This window comes from Danio rerio, chromosome 23, assembly GCF_052040795.2.
Source record: "Danio rerio strain M-AB ecotype USA chromosome 23, GRCz13ab, whole genome shotgun sequence".
NCBI classification, from domain to species: domain Eukaryota; kingdom Metazoa; phylum Chordata; class Actinopteri; order Cypriniformes; family Danionidae; genus Danio; species Danio rerio.
Window position 1 is genome coordinate 33,000,629 of NC_141043.1, and position 21,872 is coordinate 33,022,500.

General features: G+C 36.3%; 2 protein-coding genes across 19 annotated transcripts in view; one reads left to right on the plus strand and one right to left on the minus strand.

The window, feature by feature from the left end:
* Positions 1–1,470: 1,470 nt before the first annotated feature.
* tnfrsf9a (tumor necrosis factor receptor superfamily, member 9a) lies at positions 1,471–15,710 on the plus strand. 11 transcript variants are annotated; one of them, NM_001441911.2, is given in 10 exon segments: positions 1,752–1,972; positions 5,464–5,560; positions 9,359–9,503; positions 11,277–11,393; positions 11,505–11,639; positions 11,727–11,799; positions 11,894–11,982; positions 12,057–12,098; positions 12,184–12,315; positions 12,407–15,710. In NM_001441911.2, coding segments are annotated over 8 exon segments (858 nt in total). In that variant the 5' UTR covers positions 1,752–1,972; positions 5,464–5,560; positions 9,359–9,364; the 3' UTR covers positions 12,538–15,710.
* A 381-nt stretch (positions 15,711–16,091) lies between these two features.
* Positions 16,092–21,872, minus strand: part of ccdc187 (coiled-coil domain containing 187) — a 34,423-nt gene continuing 28,642 nt past the window's right edge. For all 8 annotated transcript variants that reach the window (XM_087304873.1, XM_087304870.1, XM_087304871.1 and 5 more), the window contains 6 exon segments: positions 21,763–21,872; positions 19,814–19,894; positions 19,625–19,741; positions 18,095–18,177; positions 17,132–17,217; positions 16,092–17,040 (listed from right to left, as the gene is read on the minus strand). The exon segment at positions 21,763–21,872 is cut by the window's right edge and continues 6 nt beyond it. In XM_087304873.1, the coding sequence (XP_087160999.1) occupies positions 16,889–17,040; positions 17,132–17,217; positions 18,095–18,177; positions 19,625–19,741; positions 19,814–19,894; positions 21,763–21,872 (629 nt within the window). In that variant the 3' untranslated portion in view covers positions 16,092–16,888.

Here is a 21,872-nt window from a genome sequence, read left to right on the forward strand (position 1 = left end):
TTTAATTATAAAACACCAGTGTGTCTGTATACAGCCACTTTATCAGGCCACTTTATTACAAGGCAAATTTCTAATCAAAAATCCCATGTCAGCACCGCAATGCATTTAGGCACATAGACATGGTCAAGACGATCTGCTGCAATTCAAACCGAGCATCAGAAAGGGGAAGAAAGGGCATTTAAGTGACTTTAAATGTGCCATGGTTGTTGGTGCCAAACAAGCTGGTCTGAGTATTTCAGAAACTTCTGATCTACTGGGATTTTCACGCACAACCATCTCTAGGGTTTACAGAGAATGATGATGAAAATATCCAGTGAATGGCAGTTCTGTGGGCACAAATGCCTTGTTGATGTCAGAGGTCAAAGGAGAATGGCCAGACAGGTTTCAGTTGACAGAAAGGTAACAGTAACTCAAATAACCACTCATTACAACCGAGGAATGCAGAAGAGCATCTCTGAACGCACAACACGTCCTACCTTGAAGCAGATGGGCTACAGCAGCAGAAGACCACACCAGGTGCCACACCTGTCAGATAAGAACTGGAAACTGAAACTACAGTACAATTCACACAGGCTCACCAAAAATGGACTATAGAAATTGGAAAAATGTTGCCTGGTCTGATGAGTCTCGATTTCTGCTGCCACATTCAGATGGTAGGGTCAGAATTTCTTATTAACAACATGAAAGCATGTACCCATCCTGCCTTGCATCAACAGTTCAGGCTGCTGGTGGTGTAATGGTGTGAGGGATATTTTCTTGGCACACTTTGGGCCCATTATCATGTCAACTCCACAGCCTTTTTGAGTAATGTTGCTGATCATGTCCATCTCTTTATAACCCAGTGTACTCGTCTTCTGATGGCTACTTCCAGCAGGATAACGCGCCATGTCATAAAGCGTGAATCATCTCAGACTGGTTTCTTGAACATGACAATGAGTTCACTGCACTCAAATGGCCTCCACAGTCACCAAATCTCAATCCAATAGAGCATATTTGGGATGTGGTGGAAAGGGAGATTTGCATCATGGATGTGCAGCCCACAAATCTGCAGCAACTGCGTGATGCCATCAGAAAGCAGTTATGCCATCAAAGCAGTTCTGAAGGCAAAAGGCAGTCTAACCATGTACTAGTAAGGTATACCTAATAAAGTGGCCAGTGAGTGGATGTAATATGCATACATTCTTGACAAAATAAGCATACAAGCAGGCTATTGGTATGACCTCATTATTATATTAACTCTTTATATGGCACTCGTTCAAATGCTCATCGGAAAAATCCTGCAATTTTACAGAAGGTTATTTCAAGACTTTTAAACTTTTATGACTTAAAAAAAATATTTAAAAAATTAATAAATAAATGTTTTTACTGTCAATGGAGTTACAATACATGGTTTCTCACTCCATACATGCTTAATAATTAATATTAATTACGAGGGAAATATAGTACTTTTCATTACTCATACATTTTAATACATAACATTGTCGTGTTTGTTGTGTTTATGATGTGCACTATATATTACAGGTAGGTAATTTTGCTGTTAATCTACACACACCAAAAAGTGATGCCTTTAAATGTGCTAAACATGCTTTTTATGCCTCATCAACCATGTACTTTTTTAATGCAATATCAAAAAGTCTGAGACATAACATTTACTGGCATTCAGTGTTTTCCCTACTGGTTGTGTCGACTTACACACTCAGACACACGCTGGCGGATTCTTGGTATAAGGAAGTGACGCATCTTTTAAAATTAAAGACTCTTAAATGTGTGTTCTTTTCACAGGAAGCAAACAAAAAATGCTTACAAACTTGAAAGGAAGAGTTGAAAGGAAAGAACATATGCTGATTGTGATATGGCCGTGCTGTGTGACACGCACAGATGTGTGTCTCTGAGTCTTTAGCTACGTGTGAAGCTGTTAGCTGACAACTTTTCTGACCACTTTTAATGACGTCGCTAACAAGAGAGGCTTGTAGTAAGTCGCAAATGTTACTGTGGGTTGACAGCGTCGTATATAACGTTCTAGTAAAAAGGTCAGCGTGGGAAGGTGTGATGTTGTAATGGTGGAGGATGAGTTAGATTACTGGCTCACTTTATTATTGGCAATGTACATTAAGTAATGCAATTTTAACGTAATTACTGAACTTAGCAGAATTTATATACTAGACTATATTTGATGTCATCGCTTTTGATGAAGCACAAATCATCACTTTTGTTATTGGAAACAGAAATTAGTAAATGTTTAAAAGAAATGCTTCACTTAAAGTTACATTTGACCCCAAAATTAGCCTAATTTGCACTCACTATTTACTCACCATCAAGTGGTTCCAAACCTTTGAGCTTGAAACTAGAGGAAAACGAGAGATGGTCATCCCTTTCCAGCTTTTTTATAATATAGTCTTTTCAGTTCAGAGGAAGAAAGAAAGCCAAAGATTTATAACAAGTAAATAATAATGACAAATTATCTCTTTAAAGGTTACTTTGGCACAATGGTAGAAAATCATACGACTGAAGTAAAATGGCATTACTTTGAGTTCTGTTTGAAAGACATTTAGGATAGTATGTGATATAATTACGAAAATGTGAAAGAAGAAAGTCATAAAAGTTTGGAACCATTCTGTTCAACACATAAGCAGGTGTGTTGAAGAATGTAAGCATTGTCTTCCATAGTAGAAGGAACAACAACAAATGTGGTGGGTTTGGGGTTAGTTACGTGTGGATGTTGTCATGGATAGACATTTTCAACTCAATTCATCTTTATTTCTATAGTGCTACTACAATGTAGATTGTGTCAAAGCAGCATAACATAGAAGTTCTAGTAAATTGAAACTGTCCGTCCAGTTTTCAGAGTTGAAGTTCAATTTAGTTAAGTGGTTTATTTTTCACTTCTGAAAGGGCAAACACTGAAGAGCAAATCTATTAATGCGCAGCTCCACAAGTCGCAAACCAAGCAAGCCAGTGGTGGCAGTGGAACAAACTTCACCAATTGACTAAAGTGAAGGAAAAACCTCTAGAGAATCCAGGCTCAGTTAGGTGTGACCATTTCTCTTCTGACCAAAGTTCTTGTGCAGAGCTACGTGGCACATAACTGTGTGAAATCTGTCGATACCGCTCTCTGTTGTTTGGCATGGTATCATTTATTTGGCACCGCGGCCATTTAGCTGGAGCTGTATGTTTCATACTGCAGCTTTTTTTCTCCATTCACACGGTTGAATTTTCCCAGTCATATATTTCAACTTTTTAGGGTGTGTAAAGCAGAATGTGGTGTTTTTGAACATGTATGTTTGTTTTGTTGAATTAACAGACATGGATTCATGGTCACAGATTTTTTTATTTATTATTATTTTGTTTCATTGGTGTATTTTTGAATTCGGAATATTGCAACATTTTCTTTTCCCTCATTTTCTTTTTACTGCCTTATGTTATTTGGTAATTTCCCAGGTGTAAAGGTGTAGTGTGAAGCAGTAAGAACACTATTGGTTGAGTTTGCTTGATGGTTGTACTGTATATTGTGTTACACATGTGAATATTATAGTACTTTATGATTGTATTTGTAAATAAACACTGGGAAGTTTATTTCTAACCAAGGACTTGTAGATTAAGAGAGCTATTTCAATCCTTCTGTAATCATTTGAGGGTTTTTTTTTTCTTTTTTTTGTCTTTGGGTCTTGTACCTGTGCTTTTTGCATGTTTTTTTGGGCGCAGTGGGTAGCATGATCACCTCACAGCAAGAAGGTCGCTGGTTCGAGCCTCGGCTGGGTCAGTTGGCATTTTTGTGGGTGGGTGAAGCTAAGTTGTTCGTAGTGTATATGTGTGAATGAGAGTGTATTCTTGTTTTCCAGTGATGGGTTGCAGCTGGAAGGGCATACGCTGTGTAAAACATATGCTGGATAGATTGGCAGTTCATTTCACTGTGGCGACCCCTGATTAATAAAGGGACTAAGCCGAAAAGAGTGTGAATGAATGAACCTGAGTGGGTCTAGTGCAGCTATTGGGGGATTATGGGTTGGTTTTATACTGGCCTGGTAACACAAATAAAACAGAAGTCAATAGTAACAACTACAGAAACTCTTAAAGGTTGGATACAATTGAAGGGTGAGTTAATTAAGGCAGAATTTTCATTTTTGGGTGAACTATCCCTTTAAGTGCTGAGTTTTCAGAATAAAGATGTGGTCAGGAGGATCATTCCCTTCCGGATTTGTGTGATACCTCTGTGATCATTTTTGGGTTTTTGGAGATCATTAGCGATTCTGGTGGAGATGCACTCTCATAAAAGTGAGTAGGAGTAGGAGTATTGTGTCGAAGTCTTGAGCTGGATAAAAGCTGCAACTAGTAGCAGCTCAAAGAGATAAAGAGTGGTGTGACGTGATTTGATTACTCATGAAGGAAGTTCAGCCAGAAGAGCACTGGATAGACCAGCTTAGATGTGGTTTTTGAAAGTCAGCTAGAGAACAAAGATTGCCTCAAGATTGCTGTAAGAACTTAATCTTTGTAAAATGGTGAGGCTGTGGGATTACACATTTCTTGACATAACATCACAAAACGGGCAGCACAGTGGCGAAGTGGGTAGCACAATCGTGTCACATCAGAAATGACCGCTGGTTTGAGTCCCGGCTTGTCAGTTGCCGTTTTTTGTGTGGAGTTTGCATGTGCATGTGTTTGCGTGGGTTTCCTCTGGGTGCTCCGGTTTCCCCCATAAGTCCAAAGACATGCAGTATAGGTGAATTGGTTAAGATAAAATTGACCGTAGTGTATGTGTGTGTGAATGAGTGTGTATGGATGTTTCCCAGTGATGGGTTGCAGCTGGAAGAGCATCCGGTGCGTATAACATATGCTGGATAAGTTGGCGGTTCATTCCGCTGTGGCGACCCCTGATTAATAAAGGGACTAAGCCGAAAAGAAAACAAATGAATGAAAACATCACAAAACTACTGTTGCCTTTGAATGTGAAGACAAAAAACATCAAACAAATGAATACATGAAGCAAAGGCTCCTGTTCTCCAAAAAGTATTACACCCTCTGCCATGTCCTTTTGGTGACCCTCCCCCAGTCTTTAAAGCTGAAGTGTTTATGGTCATAAGAGTCTGGGTTTTTGACTTATCGCTATTTCTGTGAGTGTTTACATCCTCGCATGCTTTGTTTAGGATTGTTCCTCGTGGGCTCTGTCTTCACTTGCAAGGACATCCTCCTAAAATGAGTATAAAACTAAGGTTTAGCTTCAGCAGTTTAAATTTGGTGACAGCACCATCACGCAGCAAGTATTCCATGAAGAATTCTGCTCAAAGTTGTCACTGGGTCATTGCTTACAAGTTTCCAACAACTCTTACTATTCTTAATCTGAGTGGCATAAAGGACAAGAAGCTTTGTCTGTCCCAGGTTAAGATGCATGTGATGATTTTCCATCCATTTTTCCATCCATGTGATGATTTTTCCATCCCTACTGATGTAAATGATATGAAAAAAAAGGAGGTCCAAGAAATGATCCCTGAGGCACCTCATGAACAGTTGATGAACTTTGGAAATTCTCCCTCTTCCAAGCAATGATGAAAGACCTACCTGTGAGGTAAGATTCAAACCAGTGTAGCAGACTAGTTATGCCCGAAGGGTGGAAAGAAGGATCTGGTGATGTTGAAGGAAGCAGACAGATCTAACACAAAGAGGATTGATGGTTTGAAATAAGCTTCAGGCCTCAGTGCCAAGAAGTAATTCTCAGACAAGTCTCAGTTGAATGGTGATGTTTTAAACCCTGACTATTTAAAGTTAAGAAAGTTTAGATACAACTGCCTCAGTGAGGGGAGCTGGAGGAGAGTTTGAATTTCAGTACATGTGAAGCAAAACTTTAAATAATTTTAATCAATCCCATTTCCTCATTTTACAACTTGCTAAACCTTTGTCTTTTATCATTTACTGTACTAAGCTCAAAAGTTTTCCAAGAAGTAGAATGCTGCAAGCACATATTTTGTAGGAGAAAACCTGAGAACAAGCAAAGCACTCTGAATGGAATTAGAAAGATGTGAACATAAGCTGTCCTAAACAAATCTCTGCCACATTTAATGTATGTAAAAACTAGGTTTTGTTGACAATCAACATTAATATTAATGTACAGAATAATTATATTTTGATTAATATTTGGCTAAATAATTTAATAGGGCTGCTATTTTTATATAATATATGCCTACAATTAGACAACGATTCATACAACAATTGCCGTCAACTTTTTTCCATTTAATATTGGGCATTGTGACTTTAACAAGTCAAAACTTCCAATTTTTGAACCATACAGCTTATTATTCACTGATGTCGCAAACTATTTTAATGAACAAAACACTTGGGCCTTTGCTCATGAATTGTTTTACATTTTACTGCAATTTGTTACTAATGTATTTCAGCTAATTAATTGGACATTTTTCATATTCGAAAATAACATGCTTCCATATTTTTTAGTTATAATTTTCAGAACAGAGCCATGTGCAGGTTAGGCAACCACAAAAGTATACTTTAAAAAGACTTTGAATCATTATATGATGGTCAATGGCAGACAAATGATCAATCAATGATCAATAGAGCACCTTTGGGATGTGATGCTGCGGGAAATCATGGATCTTCAGCCGACAAATCTGCAACAGCTGTTTGATGCTATCATGTCAATATGGATCAAAAATCTCTGTGGAATATTTATGTGTGTGTGTGTATACATACATACATACATATATATATATATATATGCAAACACTTTATATATATATATATATATATATATATATATATATATATATATATATATATATATGTATGTATGTATGTATGTATAAAATCAACATTACATAGGCTAGAGTAGTTATACTGACACTGAAAACATTTATTTTCATGTACAACACCTTGTGTACGCTATGAAAGAAAAAACATCAAATGCTTGTCGCAATCATTACTGTAAAATGCGATATGATTATTTAAATGATGTGCATGCTTTTGGTTTCATTTTCACTGCCGTGTGCTGTTCATATTTGTGTGTATGTATGTATGTATTTGTATGTGTGTTTGTTTGTGTGTATATACATTCATTCATTTTCTTTTGGGCTTAGTCCCTTTATTAATCCGGGGTCGCCATAGCGGAATGACCGATAACTTATCCAGTTTTTACCCAGCGGATAACCTGTCAGCCGCAACCCATCTCTGGGAAACATCCACACACTCATACACTACAGACAATTTAGCCTACTCAATTCACCTGATCTGCATGTCTTTGGACTGTGGGGGAAACCGGAGCACCTGGTGGAAACCCGCACGAACGCAAGGAGAACATGCAAACTCCACACAGAATCGCCAACTGAGCCGAGGCTCCAACCAGCGACCTTCTTGCTGTGAGGCGACAGCACTACCTACTGCGCCACTGCGTCGCCTACATACATATATATATATATATATATATATACATATATATATATATAAATAAATGTAAAAATATATTCTAATTGCTTGTATATATCAGATATATGAGCAATTCCTATTTTATATATATATATATATATATATATATATATATATATATATATATATATATACATATATATATATATATATATATTTGTATACACACACATACATACACATACAGTACATGCACACATACATTAACTGGATTCTTTGTATTGTCTAAAAAGCTCATAAAACGTAGGCTACTGCATTGGACATACTTTAAGATACGGCATTTAAGGGCTAGACACTTGGATTGTTTTTGTGGTTAAAGTTTATTACAAAAAGTTCTCCTAAGAATGCCTTTAAAGTTGATTCATGTTTTAAACGAACAGGGATCACATTTTGTTTAAAAGCATTTTCCACAGTTCTGTTAAAAAAAGAAAGGAAAAAGCTTAGTCATAAACTAGAATAATGATTCAATTGTCAACTGACTCTTAAAATGATAGCTTTTGCTATTTTTTTTTAAACCTTTTGTGGCTCAAACCTTTATAGAAAAGGACATTATTTAGGAGTGAAGGAAGTTGCTGTGTCATTGATTTTGTAAATGTGGGTGACAAGGCAAAAGGTGATGCTTATGAGTCATGACACAAGTTATGATGTAACATTGATTATAAATGAAGGATTATTTTGGCAAAAGTCAACATCTATCTATCTATCTATCTATCTATCTATCTATCTATCTATCTATCTATCTATCTATCTATCTATCTATCTATCTATCTATCTGAGCCTTCATTATTTATTTATTCGTTAATCTATATTTAGAGTAGGTTATGGAAATCTTGAACTTTTTTTTTTGTAAATTTGACTGATGTTATTGATTTCAAAATCTACACAACACAGTATATATATATATATATATATATATATATATATATATATATATATATATATATATATATATATATATATATATTTTTTTTTTAAATCCCTAACATCCTTTTAATCACATCAAACACATGTTAAACACAGAGAATACATAGCAGACTTTTACCAGACTGAATTTTTCAATCTAGGACTGATCAATTAAGCCTAAAAAAGCCTATACTTTATGCATGTCAAACACAATATCACTGGCAAAGAAAGACAAATTCGTAAATGTCATTGACAAAAATGTACATTCCAATATCAAAAACAAAACGAAACAAAACAAACAATGCATCGAGTCCTCACTTTACACTTTATATAACGAGTCTGTCTATTGACAATGTCCTTTATCTAATATTTCGCGGCAACACTACAAAGCACGACATGAAATTATGTGAGAAGAAAAGTGTTGAAATGGAGACAGAACAAAGAAACGCACAACCACGATCTTAAAACGGTCTGTGACAAATTTTAAACAAACGAGATGCCTTTGTGCCAGCATTACACTGCACTTGAGACGCATCTATTAGCATCCCAGAAACGGATAGACCTTCGGATTGATGCTTGACGGAGTTGTAAAATGCACAAATATCGTCTTCCTCCAGCTCAGTCACTGTGCAATGCTCGAGGCGATGACCGCCTTGCCACAATACCACGCCCCGCATTTAGCCTATTTAAATCATGAAAGGGAAATCCTTGTCAGTGAGCGTTTGCTACGAATCAGGACCACTACACTCAAACAGTAAGATGATATTATTGCTCATTCTTTAATTCAAACAATGCATTTTAATTCTTTATATATATATATATATATATATATATATATATATATATATATATATATATATATATATATATATATATATACACACATACTTTCAATGCTGCATACATTCTGTGGATTTTAGTGCTGTCTGTGTTTACCTTTTAAAATGTAACAGATTCACTGCTGACAGTTTTTAATGTCTGATGTATGTAAAGCGTATGTATGTATGTATGCATGTATGTGTGTGTTTAGGCAAAAATGCTGGCTGGTTTTCCAGGACTGTATAGCTTGCTGATATTCAGTCTAGTGCTGAACTTGACAGTAGGTGTAGATGTTGGCTGTCAGAACTGGACTCCTTCAGGAAAAAATTATGTCTGCTGCACAAGCTGTAAACCAGGTACTGATACAAGAACTCAGAGTAATGTGTATTGTTATGTAAGTTTACAAGATATCTGGCATCTTACAACACCTCTATATGAAGTAGAGTTTCGTAACTTGCTATCGGAATACAGAAAATAGATTAATGTTTTTGAAATTACACATTAGTGACAGAAGTTTCAGGTCATTGTGAAACTTGATTGAGAGGAATGCGGTTTTGTTCTCAAAGGGAAATCCATGAATTGAACTGTCATTGCATAAAGATGACTACAGCATCCTCAGATCACACAAGGGTTGTCCCGATTTATTGCTCAATATTTCTTGAGCATACCTGATATGATCACTTTCATTATCTGTACTTCTGATTTAAATATTTGGTGTCGTTTCAAAGAAGCAAATCTTATTTTGTGTGGCAAATGTAAATAAATAGTGATTTTTTCCCCCACAAAAAAAAAAAACCTACTATTATATTTACCCCAAAATCACAATTCTGTCATCATTTACTCAATCACAACCCTGTTTGAGTATCGTTCTTCTGTTGAACACAAAGATATGTTGAAGAATGTAGTAAATAACAGTATATACTTTGTTTCTACTATGGATGTCAGTGGTTGCTGTATATTAGTTTTAGGATTTAATATCTATCAATCTCTCTTTACCGGTCATACATTTGGAGTCAGTTTTTTTTAAATGTATTTATTATTAATTTAATTTAAATGATTCTGTTCATCAAGGCGGCATTTATTAAATGTAATTTTTTTTAAAAATATTTATTTATTATGATATGTAATTTCAAAGGAAATGATTACTCTAGTCATAATCACTTTTATTACTATTGACATTATTATTAATAATAACAATAATAATTAATATTAGAGTGATTTCTGAAGGATCATGTGACTCTGAAGACTGGAGTAATGAGGCTGAAAATTCATCCCTAAAATCACTGGAACACAAATCACTTTTGTACAGTTAATAGTGCCATAACATTTCACAATTTTACAATTTGTTCTATATTTTTGATGAAATAAATGCAGCTTTGTTGAATAGGAGAAGCTTATTTTAAAACATTTCAAAATTCTACTAGCCCCAAACTTTTGACCAGTAGTGCATATATATGGATACAGTATATACCAACAGGATATGTCCTTGAGCATGCTCGTTTAAAAAAACAAAAAAGCTACACATTGCATCAGAGTTAAAAAGCTAAAAGATGCCACATTTTAAAATGTGTTCTGTATTGTGTGATTCAGTTGTTTTTTCTTGTCTATTAAAGGTTATGAATAGCTCTCTGGGATCTTTATGCTATGTTCACTTTTAATGTTGAAAATTCAACAATGTATTTGAACAAAAAGTGACTTTTGTTGACATTTTTAATAGTTTTAAATAAAATAAATAATAAGTAAAGACGCAAGTCTGTAACAAATAAAGTACTGGAAGCTTATTACAGTTTCTTTGTACAATAGTTTAGAACTCCAACCCAGATTATAGGTGTACAGAATGTCAAAACTACTTTTTCTACAGAATCTACAGAATCTTCAAAACTACTTTTTCAAACTTTTCAGCATCAAAATTTGTTGGAGAAAAAAAAGCTTGATCCCATAATGCAATTTAAAAGCACATTTAAAGGAAATATAATGCCAAAATATGAAATAAAATAAAAGAAATACTAACAGTTTAAAAGCAGAAACAAATGAATCAATGCAATATAAATCCAGCATTTCATAGTTACTTATGAACTACTTTTTGGTCAGGTAGTGTATAACGCTTGAGTATTTGCTTGTTCCTACAGGAAACCGCTTGGTGAAAAGATGTGGATATGACCCAGCAGAACTCTGTAAACCATGTGAACCTGGCACTTACATAACCAGAACTGATTTCAGCTGTGATATTTGTACCCAATGCATAGGTAAAGTCTATTTTGCATCCTCATTGAGATTTTGGCTAAGTGAATGACAGAAACAGAAGGAATGATTTCATTTTACTGAGTCAGACTGACAATGCAATAATCTAATTATAGGCATACAGTTTGTGGCTAAAAACTGCACAAGCAGCAGTGACACCGTATGCGGCTGCAAGCCTGGATTTCGGTGTGGAGATGCCAAATGTTCTCACTGTGTTACTGAATGCAAAAAAGGAGAGGAGCCCAAAGGCCGTAAGACTCTTTAAGAAGCTCTCGAACAGGACATGACTTGCTTTTTGTTGCACTGCCAATTTATTTTCTGTAATTAAATTCTTGCAGGAGTATGTGGACAATGTCCTGAGGGAAAATTCAGCGATAAAATCCACAGTACGTGCAAAGAATGGACAAAAAGGTAACAAAACAAACAAACAAACAAACAAAAAAAAGTTTCTCTGAAATGCGATCTGATGTTGCTGTGATTGTAAACTTTCTTATCTATTCTCCAGCAGTTGTCCAGATGGATACAAATTGAAAAAAGGAAACTTGACCAGTGACAGCACATGCATTCCACCACCTTCGAGTAGTGTAAGAACAGGTAAGGATAGAGAACAGAATATTGAATAAGAAGTTATAATAGCACATTATCTAATTATCATGTGTTTGTCACAGTAACTGAACAAGAACCATTGCCTGTCATAAGAAAAGAAAAAGGTAAATGAGGTTTGCGTAAATAAAATCAAGTACCTTTTACTGAATTTCACATTCTAAGCATCTTTCTTTTCTGGGTTTCTTCAAGACGAGATGAATTGGCTTCCAGTTTTGATTGCAGCAATGATAGCAGGGTTGGCTCTTTTTTGCATCATATTGTCAGTGGTGGCATATGTTAAGGCACAAAACAAAACAAAAAAGAAGGCAAAAACTGAGCAAGGTAAACACCGGTGTCCACTTTTTGTTCTTTTGAAGAAAACCACCCATCATGACAATGTAAGAATGACAGTATTGCTATTCCTCTCTTTTAGGCAATTCAGACGACTCTACGATTATGGTGGTGGAGCAAGAACACTGTAGTTTTCATCATCCTGAGCAGGAACAGGGTGGAAGCTCGCAATCCATCAATACGGAAAACTCAGAGTCCAAACTCATAGTGTGATGTGACTGAGGCCTGTTGCACAAATGAGTTGAAACTCCATGGTGTATCACAAACCTTAATCTCTGTTAACCCAGGGATAGAGCTTGTGATTGTCGGTGTATTCCACCCTCTGAAGCCACCACATTGAAGAGTGAACACCAAACTAGTGTTCAAAGCTGGCCACTTCAAAAGGGTCCTCTGAAATGAAGGATTTCAAAGGATATCGGGCACTTTGGGACTTGATCCTTTGAGTAGGGAAGTTGTTTGGTGTTGAGGTTTGGCCCGAAACTGAGCACAAACATACAGCAGACCGGCTTTCTGCAACAGGCCTCTGGACAGCATTGCTACACTAAAACGAAGCTTTAAAAAAAAAAAAAAAAAAAATACAATCTTTATCTGCTGTTTTGGTGACTTTAGTGCAGAGCACAGTTTTTATGTGTACCTTAGTGTTAAGGGTGCTAACTTTGTCAACAGCGAAGTACGCATACAGCATGTGAACAAAGTACTTTTTTTATTGTTTGCACTACTTGGTTTGTCACACTGAACTTCACCGTTGTTTTATACTCAGAAGAAGAGAAGATAGAAAATGAACAAGTTGTTTTCATGATTACTTATGTAAATATATCCACAAAATATATTTTTATAATTCATTTGGGGAGAGAATACTCAAACACTGCACATGGGTCTATTTAATGCAAGTGTTGAGTGGCTGTGTTTGCGCACCATCAACCGCAGTATACTTTGAAAGGCATTTGACATACTAGTGTATGTACACAATAAAAGTGTCAAAGCACACAAAGAGGTTTGAATTTGTTGAGCCTGAACTTCTGAAGTGTGGTGCACCTTAAAATCACAGATCAGAGGTTTTAATGTAGGTGTGCAGTAGCAGACAGTATGTCATCATTTTTAAGAGTGTAGGTGTCATCTACTGGTGCTTGCATCACATTTCAGGTTAAAGCCCTCTTGAAATACCCTGGTGGGCTTTCCCAGTATTCAGATCAAAACAGCACTTTTTTGACCCCACAAAAATTTTTTGAGAACTGAGAAGATTGTGGGTTTTTTATACAACTTGTTGCGCTTTTCTAATTGTTTTTTTTTTTTTTTTTAGTTTTTTATTCAGTTGTATGTCTGGGAATTGGTTGGTAAATGTGGTAGACCTAGTCATGTATTTTAAAAAGTGCACTGAAGAATCAACAGATGACCTCATCAAAATGTACAGCATTGTGTTTAACAATTTAGTGTGCATGTTTTAGTTAAATTAAATGACATTCATTTTTCATTCATAACAGCTCTTCAGTCTTTTTCATGAGTTAAGAATTAATCATAGGTATTTTTTTGAGTTTTTACAACTATCTGTAAATTCCTGGTTAAAGTTCTTATTTGCATGTTTGTGTCATCACAGTTGAATGAACAAATGCTACATTCAACCTTTAAAGGGCACCTATTTTATCCGTTTTCAAGATTTAACATAAACATCAGATAAACAGCACAGTGACCGACTTAAAGGAAGCAGATCTCACGTAACGCTTGTGAGAAATACTACACTAAGAACTTTTCCAATGATTATTTGATGTATTTGTTGTGGAGTTAATTTAAGCCTTTCTGCAATGATGAGACACACAATCTTGTTACAATGCTCACACACACAGCACCCACGTTTAACTTTGCACTGTTTTTGCACGGCAAATGTGACAGGATACATGTTAATAAAACATCTGTATGGATATCCGTTATATTAATGTACAAAATAAACCTGATTTAATGTTCACAAATCGGGATTAAAGCGTCTTATTTTATAATTGTACTGACATGCGGCTGTAGTGATGAATTACAACAATTTTACCGACTTTATCTTACTTTATTACATACATGCACTGTTTTAAAAACATTTTAAACTTGTGAAACTCATTCTTGATTACATTTGATGATGACTGATGATCACCGAGAGCTAAACAGATCTTTTAATCCCGGTTGTCTTCAGCACGTCCTGTCTTGTTGATCTGATTATACGTGTTACTACGGAGACATGTTAATATGTGGCTGTCTATTTATTCAGTGGGCGGGCAAACTGCACCCCTACAGATTTTAACGTCAGGAATAGTACCCTATTTTAATGCCAGGAAATTAAAAAGAGATTTATTGTCTTTATATCACCCCAATATGACTGTGGGCACACTATACTGTACCTAAAACACACAGTTCTGTCCAAACAGCTTCTAAAAGATTATTTTCATCATAAGTGCTCTTTAAAAAACCCCCTGAAAATCTCTTTTACAAAAAATAAAAAAGTTATCACATTTCCGCTACTTGTTTGACATTTCCTACTGACATTTCCTCTTAATTACATAACACTGACATGAGCTAGTGTCTCTTGTTGAGTAGTTTAAAAGAATTATTACTACCTTCCTGTTAATAAGCAACTGTTTTCTTATTAGTACTTATAAAAGTACATGATCTAATTTAAAATCTTAAATCCTAACCAATACCTAAACCCACCTACTACCTTAATAACTATTAATAAGCAGCAAATGAGGAATTTGAGGCAAAAGTCATAGTTAATACTTCGCTGAGAACTGAACCTTAAAACAAAGTGTCCCACATTTGGTTAACCATGCAAAAACCAGTAATCCAGTGATTTCATAAGAAACATTCAAACTACACTGTGGTACTGTACTATTTAGCAAAACCTGTTCTGTATATTGTATATATATATATTTATCACTATAGAAAACATCAGAGGTCACTGAAAAACTGTGTTGGGGAATTCCTGTAGGTAAAGACAGAGTTCATAGAGTAGACAGTCAGGTCATTAAACAGGTTATTGGGGACAAAATCCTCTGACAGCGAATCTCCTACAATTTCCTTTTGTGTAAATTTCTAGCTCACCTTATCAGAAAGCTAAGGCCAGAAAACCAGTTCAAGGGAGTATTGCTTCTGCAAATAATATAAACACTTAAAGACGAGTTGAAAGATTCTATTCACTTCTAATCTACTATTGCAACTTGAACTTTATCATTATGCACTGTTGGTGAGTGACTCAGCGGGAGTTCCCTAGTGACAAGACTGCAACATTAACATGTCCTTTAGTGTGATTATAGTACATCAAGCGGTTTCAATGAATCACTTGGATTGGTTTTCCTACTAAACCTTGACAACAAGTGCTGACATGTTGAGTTAAATCATGGTGCATCCACAAAAAAATAAAATAAAAAAATATCTTTATAGTGATAATTGATTTGACACGCTGTTTGAAAAATAACAGCTGTAAGGGTTAGGTGGAACAGCTGGTGGGCGAGAGCTGTGGCAATAGTGCGTCTGAAAAGGTCATTCTGAAGAATGTGTCACTTAATGCGTCACCATGTAAAACCCTAACAGGGTAATCCTGTTATAAGAGCATGTCTAACACATGCACAGCGTAAAAACTAAGCCTTTCAAGTTTCATTTTGTGGAAAGAGAATTTGCTGGAATTTGTTAAGGTGCTTCCCGTTGAGATTTGCATGCATTTGGGAAATTCACACAACACAGTATGCAAAATGTGTTTCCTTAAATCTAAAGAAGGATATTGACAGTATGAGTGGATTTATATAGATTTTTTAATCTTCTGTACAAGGATTTTTTTTTTAACTTTATACAAGCATTAAAGGTCTGATTGTTGACAACACATTGTTTACACTGATGTAATGACACTAATAAACACGTGTAAAAATGGCACTTATCAGTACAAAATGTTTCATTTCCTCTAACCTGGTAAAGCATATAAAATATGCTGATGTACACTACAAAGGAGGCAGAAGAAGAGAAACAAGACTCCAGGTCTTGTAAACTACTAAATATTATCAGTAATAATATTAAGAATAGTAAACATTTTAAAGCATGAAGCTAACACACGTGTTCTTGAAGGCAACACACAAAAACGAAAATAACACTTTTTTTAAGGCTGAAGTAGTTCCTGGAATACAAGAAGAGGAAAGTACAATCCATAGTAAAAGAATGCCTGCTTGGATGTTGGACAACAATGTGTGTCAACTTCCTTTTTCTTCAGCGTAGTATAATTTCTGATATTCCCAGTCATACAGGAATGCATTTTTTGAACAGCACTGTCTGTTAGATTGGAGCTTTCCCTTTTGTGGTGACATTCTAGCCAGCTGCTAAACCAAAAATGAAACAGAAAACCTAAATACAGCATGACAGATGTTGGCTAGTAACAGCAGCATTATCTGGAGTGCCCCTGTTTTGCAAGTTTGTTTATTACAAATGCATCCCAACAAGTACTGGTGAAAGCAGAAGACTGGAAAATCCCCAAGTGTTGGGACAAGCATGCATATCATGCATATATGACTTATTTAATGCAGGTCATTTCACATGTCCAGCATCACTGCTGCTTGCAATTCTCTTTCTGTTTCACATTTTCTTTTTTCTCTTTGGTCTTTACTCGTCCAAGTTTTTCACTCTGTCGTTTTGTGGGTGGAACAAATGTTGGTTCATCCAATGGGTTGAAAGAGCCTGCCTGTGGGGAAGTTTGACCTGTATACAAGACAACTCATGATTATCATTTTTGCTATATGTATATTTATGGGAGAAGTAATGAGTGTTATTTAATTATACATAAAAGCACCATTGATTTTTCCATCATCGGCTGAGTTTTTTCTTTGAAATGTGGGGTCAAGCTCTTCTGCGATATTCTTAATGGCTTGTGTTTGCCTGTCGTGACACCAGAATATGTTAAAACATACCTTCTGAAAAAATTAGCTGTTCTTATGCCGAGTTCAGGCTGCACGATTTTCAAAGTAGTTGCATCATAGATGTATTCACACTACATGACTATCTGGGCAAGCGTTTCGTCGCTGCTTTGTTTACACGGCAAGAAAGATCGGCGACAGGGGATTTCACACTGCATGACTTTAAATAGAAAGAATCGCAGACACTAAGTTGTCTAGATACACAAAATATGTCTCACAAACAAACAGGTGAGAAGTGACATGGAAACAACAAGGTTGTAGTATATCTTTTGTTATTAACTACATAATGAGAAAGAAGCCTTTAGTGGTGTAAAATATTACTTATTTTGCTCACCTGGTATTTGAAGGCAATTCGCCTCGGCTTTATTCTTTTTCGACCTGGTTGTGATGTTGCTTAGCTGACATGTCAAATAGACACAGGTGCCCCTGCCAAATTTACACCAGTTTTTCCTCCATTTCTGGGGTCGAAATAGACCAAGAAAGCCCTTTTAACTTCTCCCCCATCCTTCCACTGGCCTGCAGATACCCATACTAGTGGATGCTGCTCTCTTATTGGCTGTAGGTAATCGCAGATGTTATTTTCTATCAGAACACATTTCACACAGCATGATTTGAATCGCTGACAGGTCTAGATAATTACCATGCGAAATTTATGATCGGTGTTAGCGACTCATCTGAAATTCTTTCAGATCACGGCTTCGATAGTTTACACTGTGTGATTGTTACTCACGTAGATGAGCACCGATTGGCCTGTGATTTCTTAGAACCTGTCGGCAAGTCAAAAATCAGGGCTAAAATCGTGCAGTCTGAACTCGGAATTAGACAAATCAGTGACTTACACTGGTGTAGACATTTGACCTGGATGGTCTGGGCTGAAGTCATCAACCGGGGATCGAAGACCTTCAGAATCCAGTCTCCGCCTCTTTATATCAAACAGCATATTTAGTAATTCAATATATATATATATATATATATATATATATATATATATATATATATATATATATATATATATATATATATATATATATATATATATATATATATATTAACAGTTTTTTTAGGTAACACTTTATTTTGATGGTCCTTTAAGTATTAGTTGACTGTCTGCTTAAAATCTATTGATACTGCTTCTTCAACAGACATTTAACTAACTGTAAGAAATTTTGCAAGTAAATGTCAACTTACATGTCAATTTAACACTAACCCGAATCCCATCCCAACAGTCTACTTATAATCTAATGAGAATTAGTTGGCATGTAGATGCAATGAAACTTAAATACAACAAAAAGACCATCAAAATAAAGTGTGAGCTTTTTTATTACAACTAAAATAATTCTAAAAGCTGATTTACTTCATTCCAACAGACAGAGACACATTTTAGAATGTGGTGCTTGAGTTAGTATGATTAACCCCTAAAATAAATATTTCCAACGAACACGTAGCAATAATGATGAATCACATGGATTGTTTCATGGGAATGCATCTGTTAAAAAAAAGTTTGGAACCAATCTATCAGCATCGATATCAAAAATGGCTTGCTAGAACATGCACGAACAAGGCAATTGCGCAGAAGAGCATTTGATACAATCAATCAGTGCTTGAAATTCTGGTTTGGATAGTAATGGGTAAAAGGCAAACAGTGGTGGAAAGAGTACTAAAAAATCATACTCAAGTAAAAGTGACATTACTTTCTCAAAAAATTGTAGTTTAAGTGGAGTAAAGTGTCTGTTGTAAATATTACTCAAAGTATGAGTAAAAGTAGTGCTTTTAAAAGTACTGAGTTGTGAGTAGTGAGTATTTATAATCTAAAAGTCGAATGCTTTTACATGCAATTTGTGCATATATGCGTGTGAAAACGCAACATTCTGTAGTGCATTTAGTGATTGTTTAAGGCCATTTCAGACATCATACATCCATCATCTAGTTTAAACAGTCACTGGGGCATTGCGTGTGACAATTTTTGACATAACCTTGGACACTTTTAATGTATTCAAATTGTTAGCTGCATTTATATAGCACCCATGTCTTGAGGTAGTTCAGTATGATGCAGTTTAGTTTCTATGTGCGATTTGATTGAACAGGAATCACAGGACTGATTGTTTTACTTTAGCCAATCGCCATAGACAAAAAAAAAAGTTAACTGCAGGTTGAAGGAAAATAATGGAGTAAAAGTACCAATACAACTCTTAAAATGTACACAAGGGAAGGTAAAAGTACACATTTTTAAAACTACTTGGTAAATTACAATTCCTGAGAAAAACTACTCATTTACAGGAATTTACGTATTTATAATTTGTTACTTTACACCACTGGTAAAAGTTTAGAATAGGCTAAGTAAGTGAAAGATCTAAATAAATGTGTCTGACCTGTCTGTCACATGTTGCTCTTCTTTCAATCTCCCTGCATTCCTGCCCAGCAGATTCCAACTCACGGGAACTCCGCTTAACTTTTATCTCCTGTTTCTGCATGAAACGTGCAATTTCCTGCCACAAAACAAGAAATTAATTACCCATCCATGTGATGTGAAAACCTACTCGCATTTAAAGTCTACTCACCTCATCCTGAGCAACCTGTGCCGCTCTAAAGTCTCCAACCGGACAATCTCTAGAGGTGAGAGGTGAGGAAAGATGCTGAGCCTATGACAGAAGTAAATTATACATGTCAGCATATACAGTTCACTTTTAGTTACATTTTATTACTGTTATGGATAGGGACACTAAACAGATGTCACTGGGGTTGTTGGTATGACAGTATATACACTTATGGAATGCCACCAGAGTACTAATCAAACATAAATGAGTTCCTAAAAATAGGCAGGTGTGATAGTGTTAAATTCAAAAGGACAATGAGGAACAATTTGAATCCTTCAAGGAGCAGGACTTGTTATATACCTATATTGCATAGAGGAGTGGTCGCCAACCTATTGATCAAATTACTTGTTGTGTTTTATGAACCACTGAGTCAGCTGTCTTGCTCAAGCATGGAACACAAATGAAAATATTTTATATTATTTATTTATTTATTTTATATATCAGTTTTATATATTGGTGCCGGCAGCTAGCTCTCTGCAACTCATACACTGTCACCCACTCAAGCTAAGCAGGGCTGCGCCTGGTCAGTACCTGGATGGGAGACCACATGGGAAAGCTAGGTTGCTGGCGGAAGCGGTGCTAGTGAGACCAGCAGGAGGCGCTTAACCTGTGGTCTATCTGGGTCCTTCCACCCCAGTATATTCATGGGGACTCTATACTGCTCGGTGAGCGCCGTCTTTCGAATGAGACATTAAACTGAGGTCCTGACTCTGTGGTCGTCAAAAAATCCAGGATGTCCTTTGAAAAAAAGTAGGGGTTTTGCCCTGGCATCCTGGCCAAATTTGCCTACTGGCCTCTGTCCATCATAACCTCCTAACCATTCCCATATCATAATTGGCTTCATCACTCTGTGTCCTCTTTGCCAATCAGTTGGCGTGTGGTCTGGCACAATATGGCTGAAGTCATATCATCCAGGTGGATGGTCCAGGAGATACCCACCAAAAAAGTGTGAAGCGTTTTGAGTGTCCAGAAAAGCGTATGTAAATGTTAATTAAGGAATTATTGATTGTTATTATTATTAATTGTTATTATGATTGCCTTTTTATATAATTTTGAATTGACAATCTTTTATTTATTTTTGTTTTTACAGTGGCGGTGATTACTGCTACTGTCACTATGCATTGTCACCAGGTGCATGGATTGTCTCAATTTAAAATCTTAAAGTAGCCTTAACTATTGCATTTTACATAGGTCAAATATAGTAATTTAAGGTCTCAAGTTAGATCTTGCTTTTCAGCCAGACTGAGGGCCTACTCACACTATGCTATCTGAACTATGCCCAGGCCCGTTTCCCAGATCGTTTGAGAAGTGTGAGTGCTCTGAATTGGGCTCAGGCATGGTTCACTTGGTTCGCATGGTTCAAAGAGGTGTGCCTGAGCGCAGTTCACTTGGGCTTTGGTGTGGTAAGCTTGTGTGTGAGTACAAAACGTGCCTAAGCCCGAAACCTAAAGCAGGACGTGACTTTTAAGAGATTGTTTCATGTGGATTTAATAATCATTCTTACTGTTTAATGAAAGCAAACTTACATAGTTTATTAAATACGCAAACCCCTCACTGCACGACAGCTGCACTTCAGCAAACCCCCTAATTCCTGCAGCACAAGAACTTTATGATTGTTTATGAGCGTCAAAAGTGGCTGATCTGTTCAGTGAAATATTTGGCTGCGTGTCACTGCATATCAAATCTCCACTGTGCTGAGTGAGAGTGCTTCACTGAACAGCGCATCATCGATGGCGTGAGCGTGCCCAGGCCCGAATGTAATGCAAGTGTGGGCCTTCGGGGGAGACAGGAGAGGGGACAAGCGTGCTTTGGCCCGATTCAAGGCAACTGTACATAGTGTGAGTACGCCCTGATATCAGGAAGTTTAAAAAGACCACTGGCGTAGATTTGGCATAAGTTTGCATTTAGCTCACCTCTGCGACCAATCTCTCCTCCTCTTCCTGAAGTCTGCGAGCCAGCTCCTCATCCCTTAACACCTGCTCCAGTTCTACCAAGTCAAGAGCAGTTGTTCCACTCCTAAAAG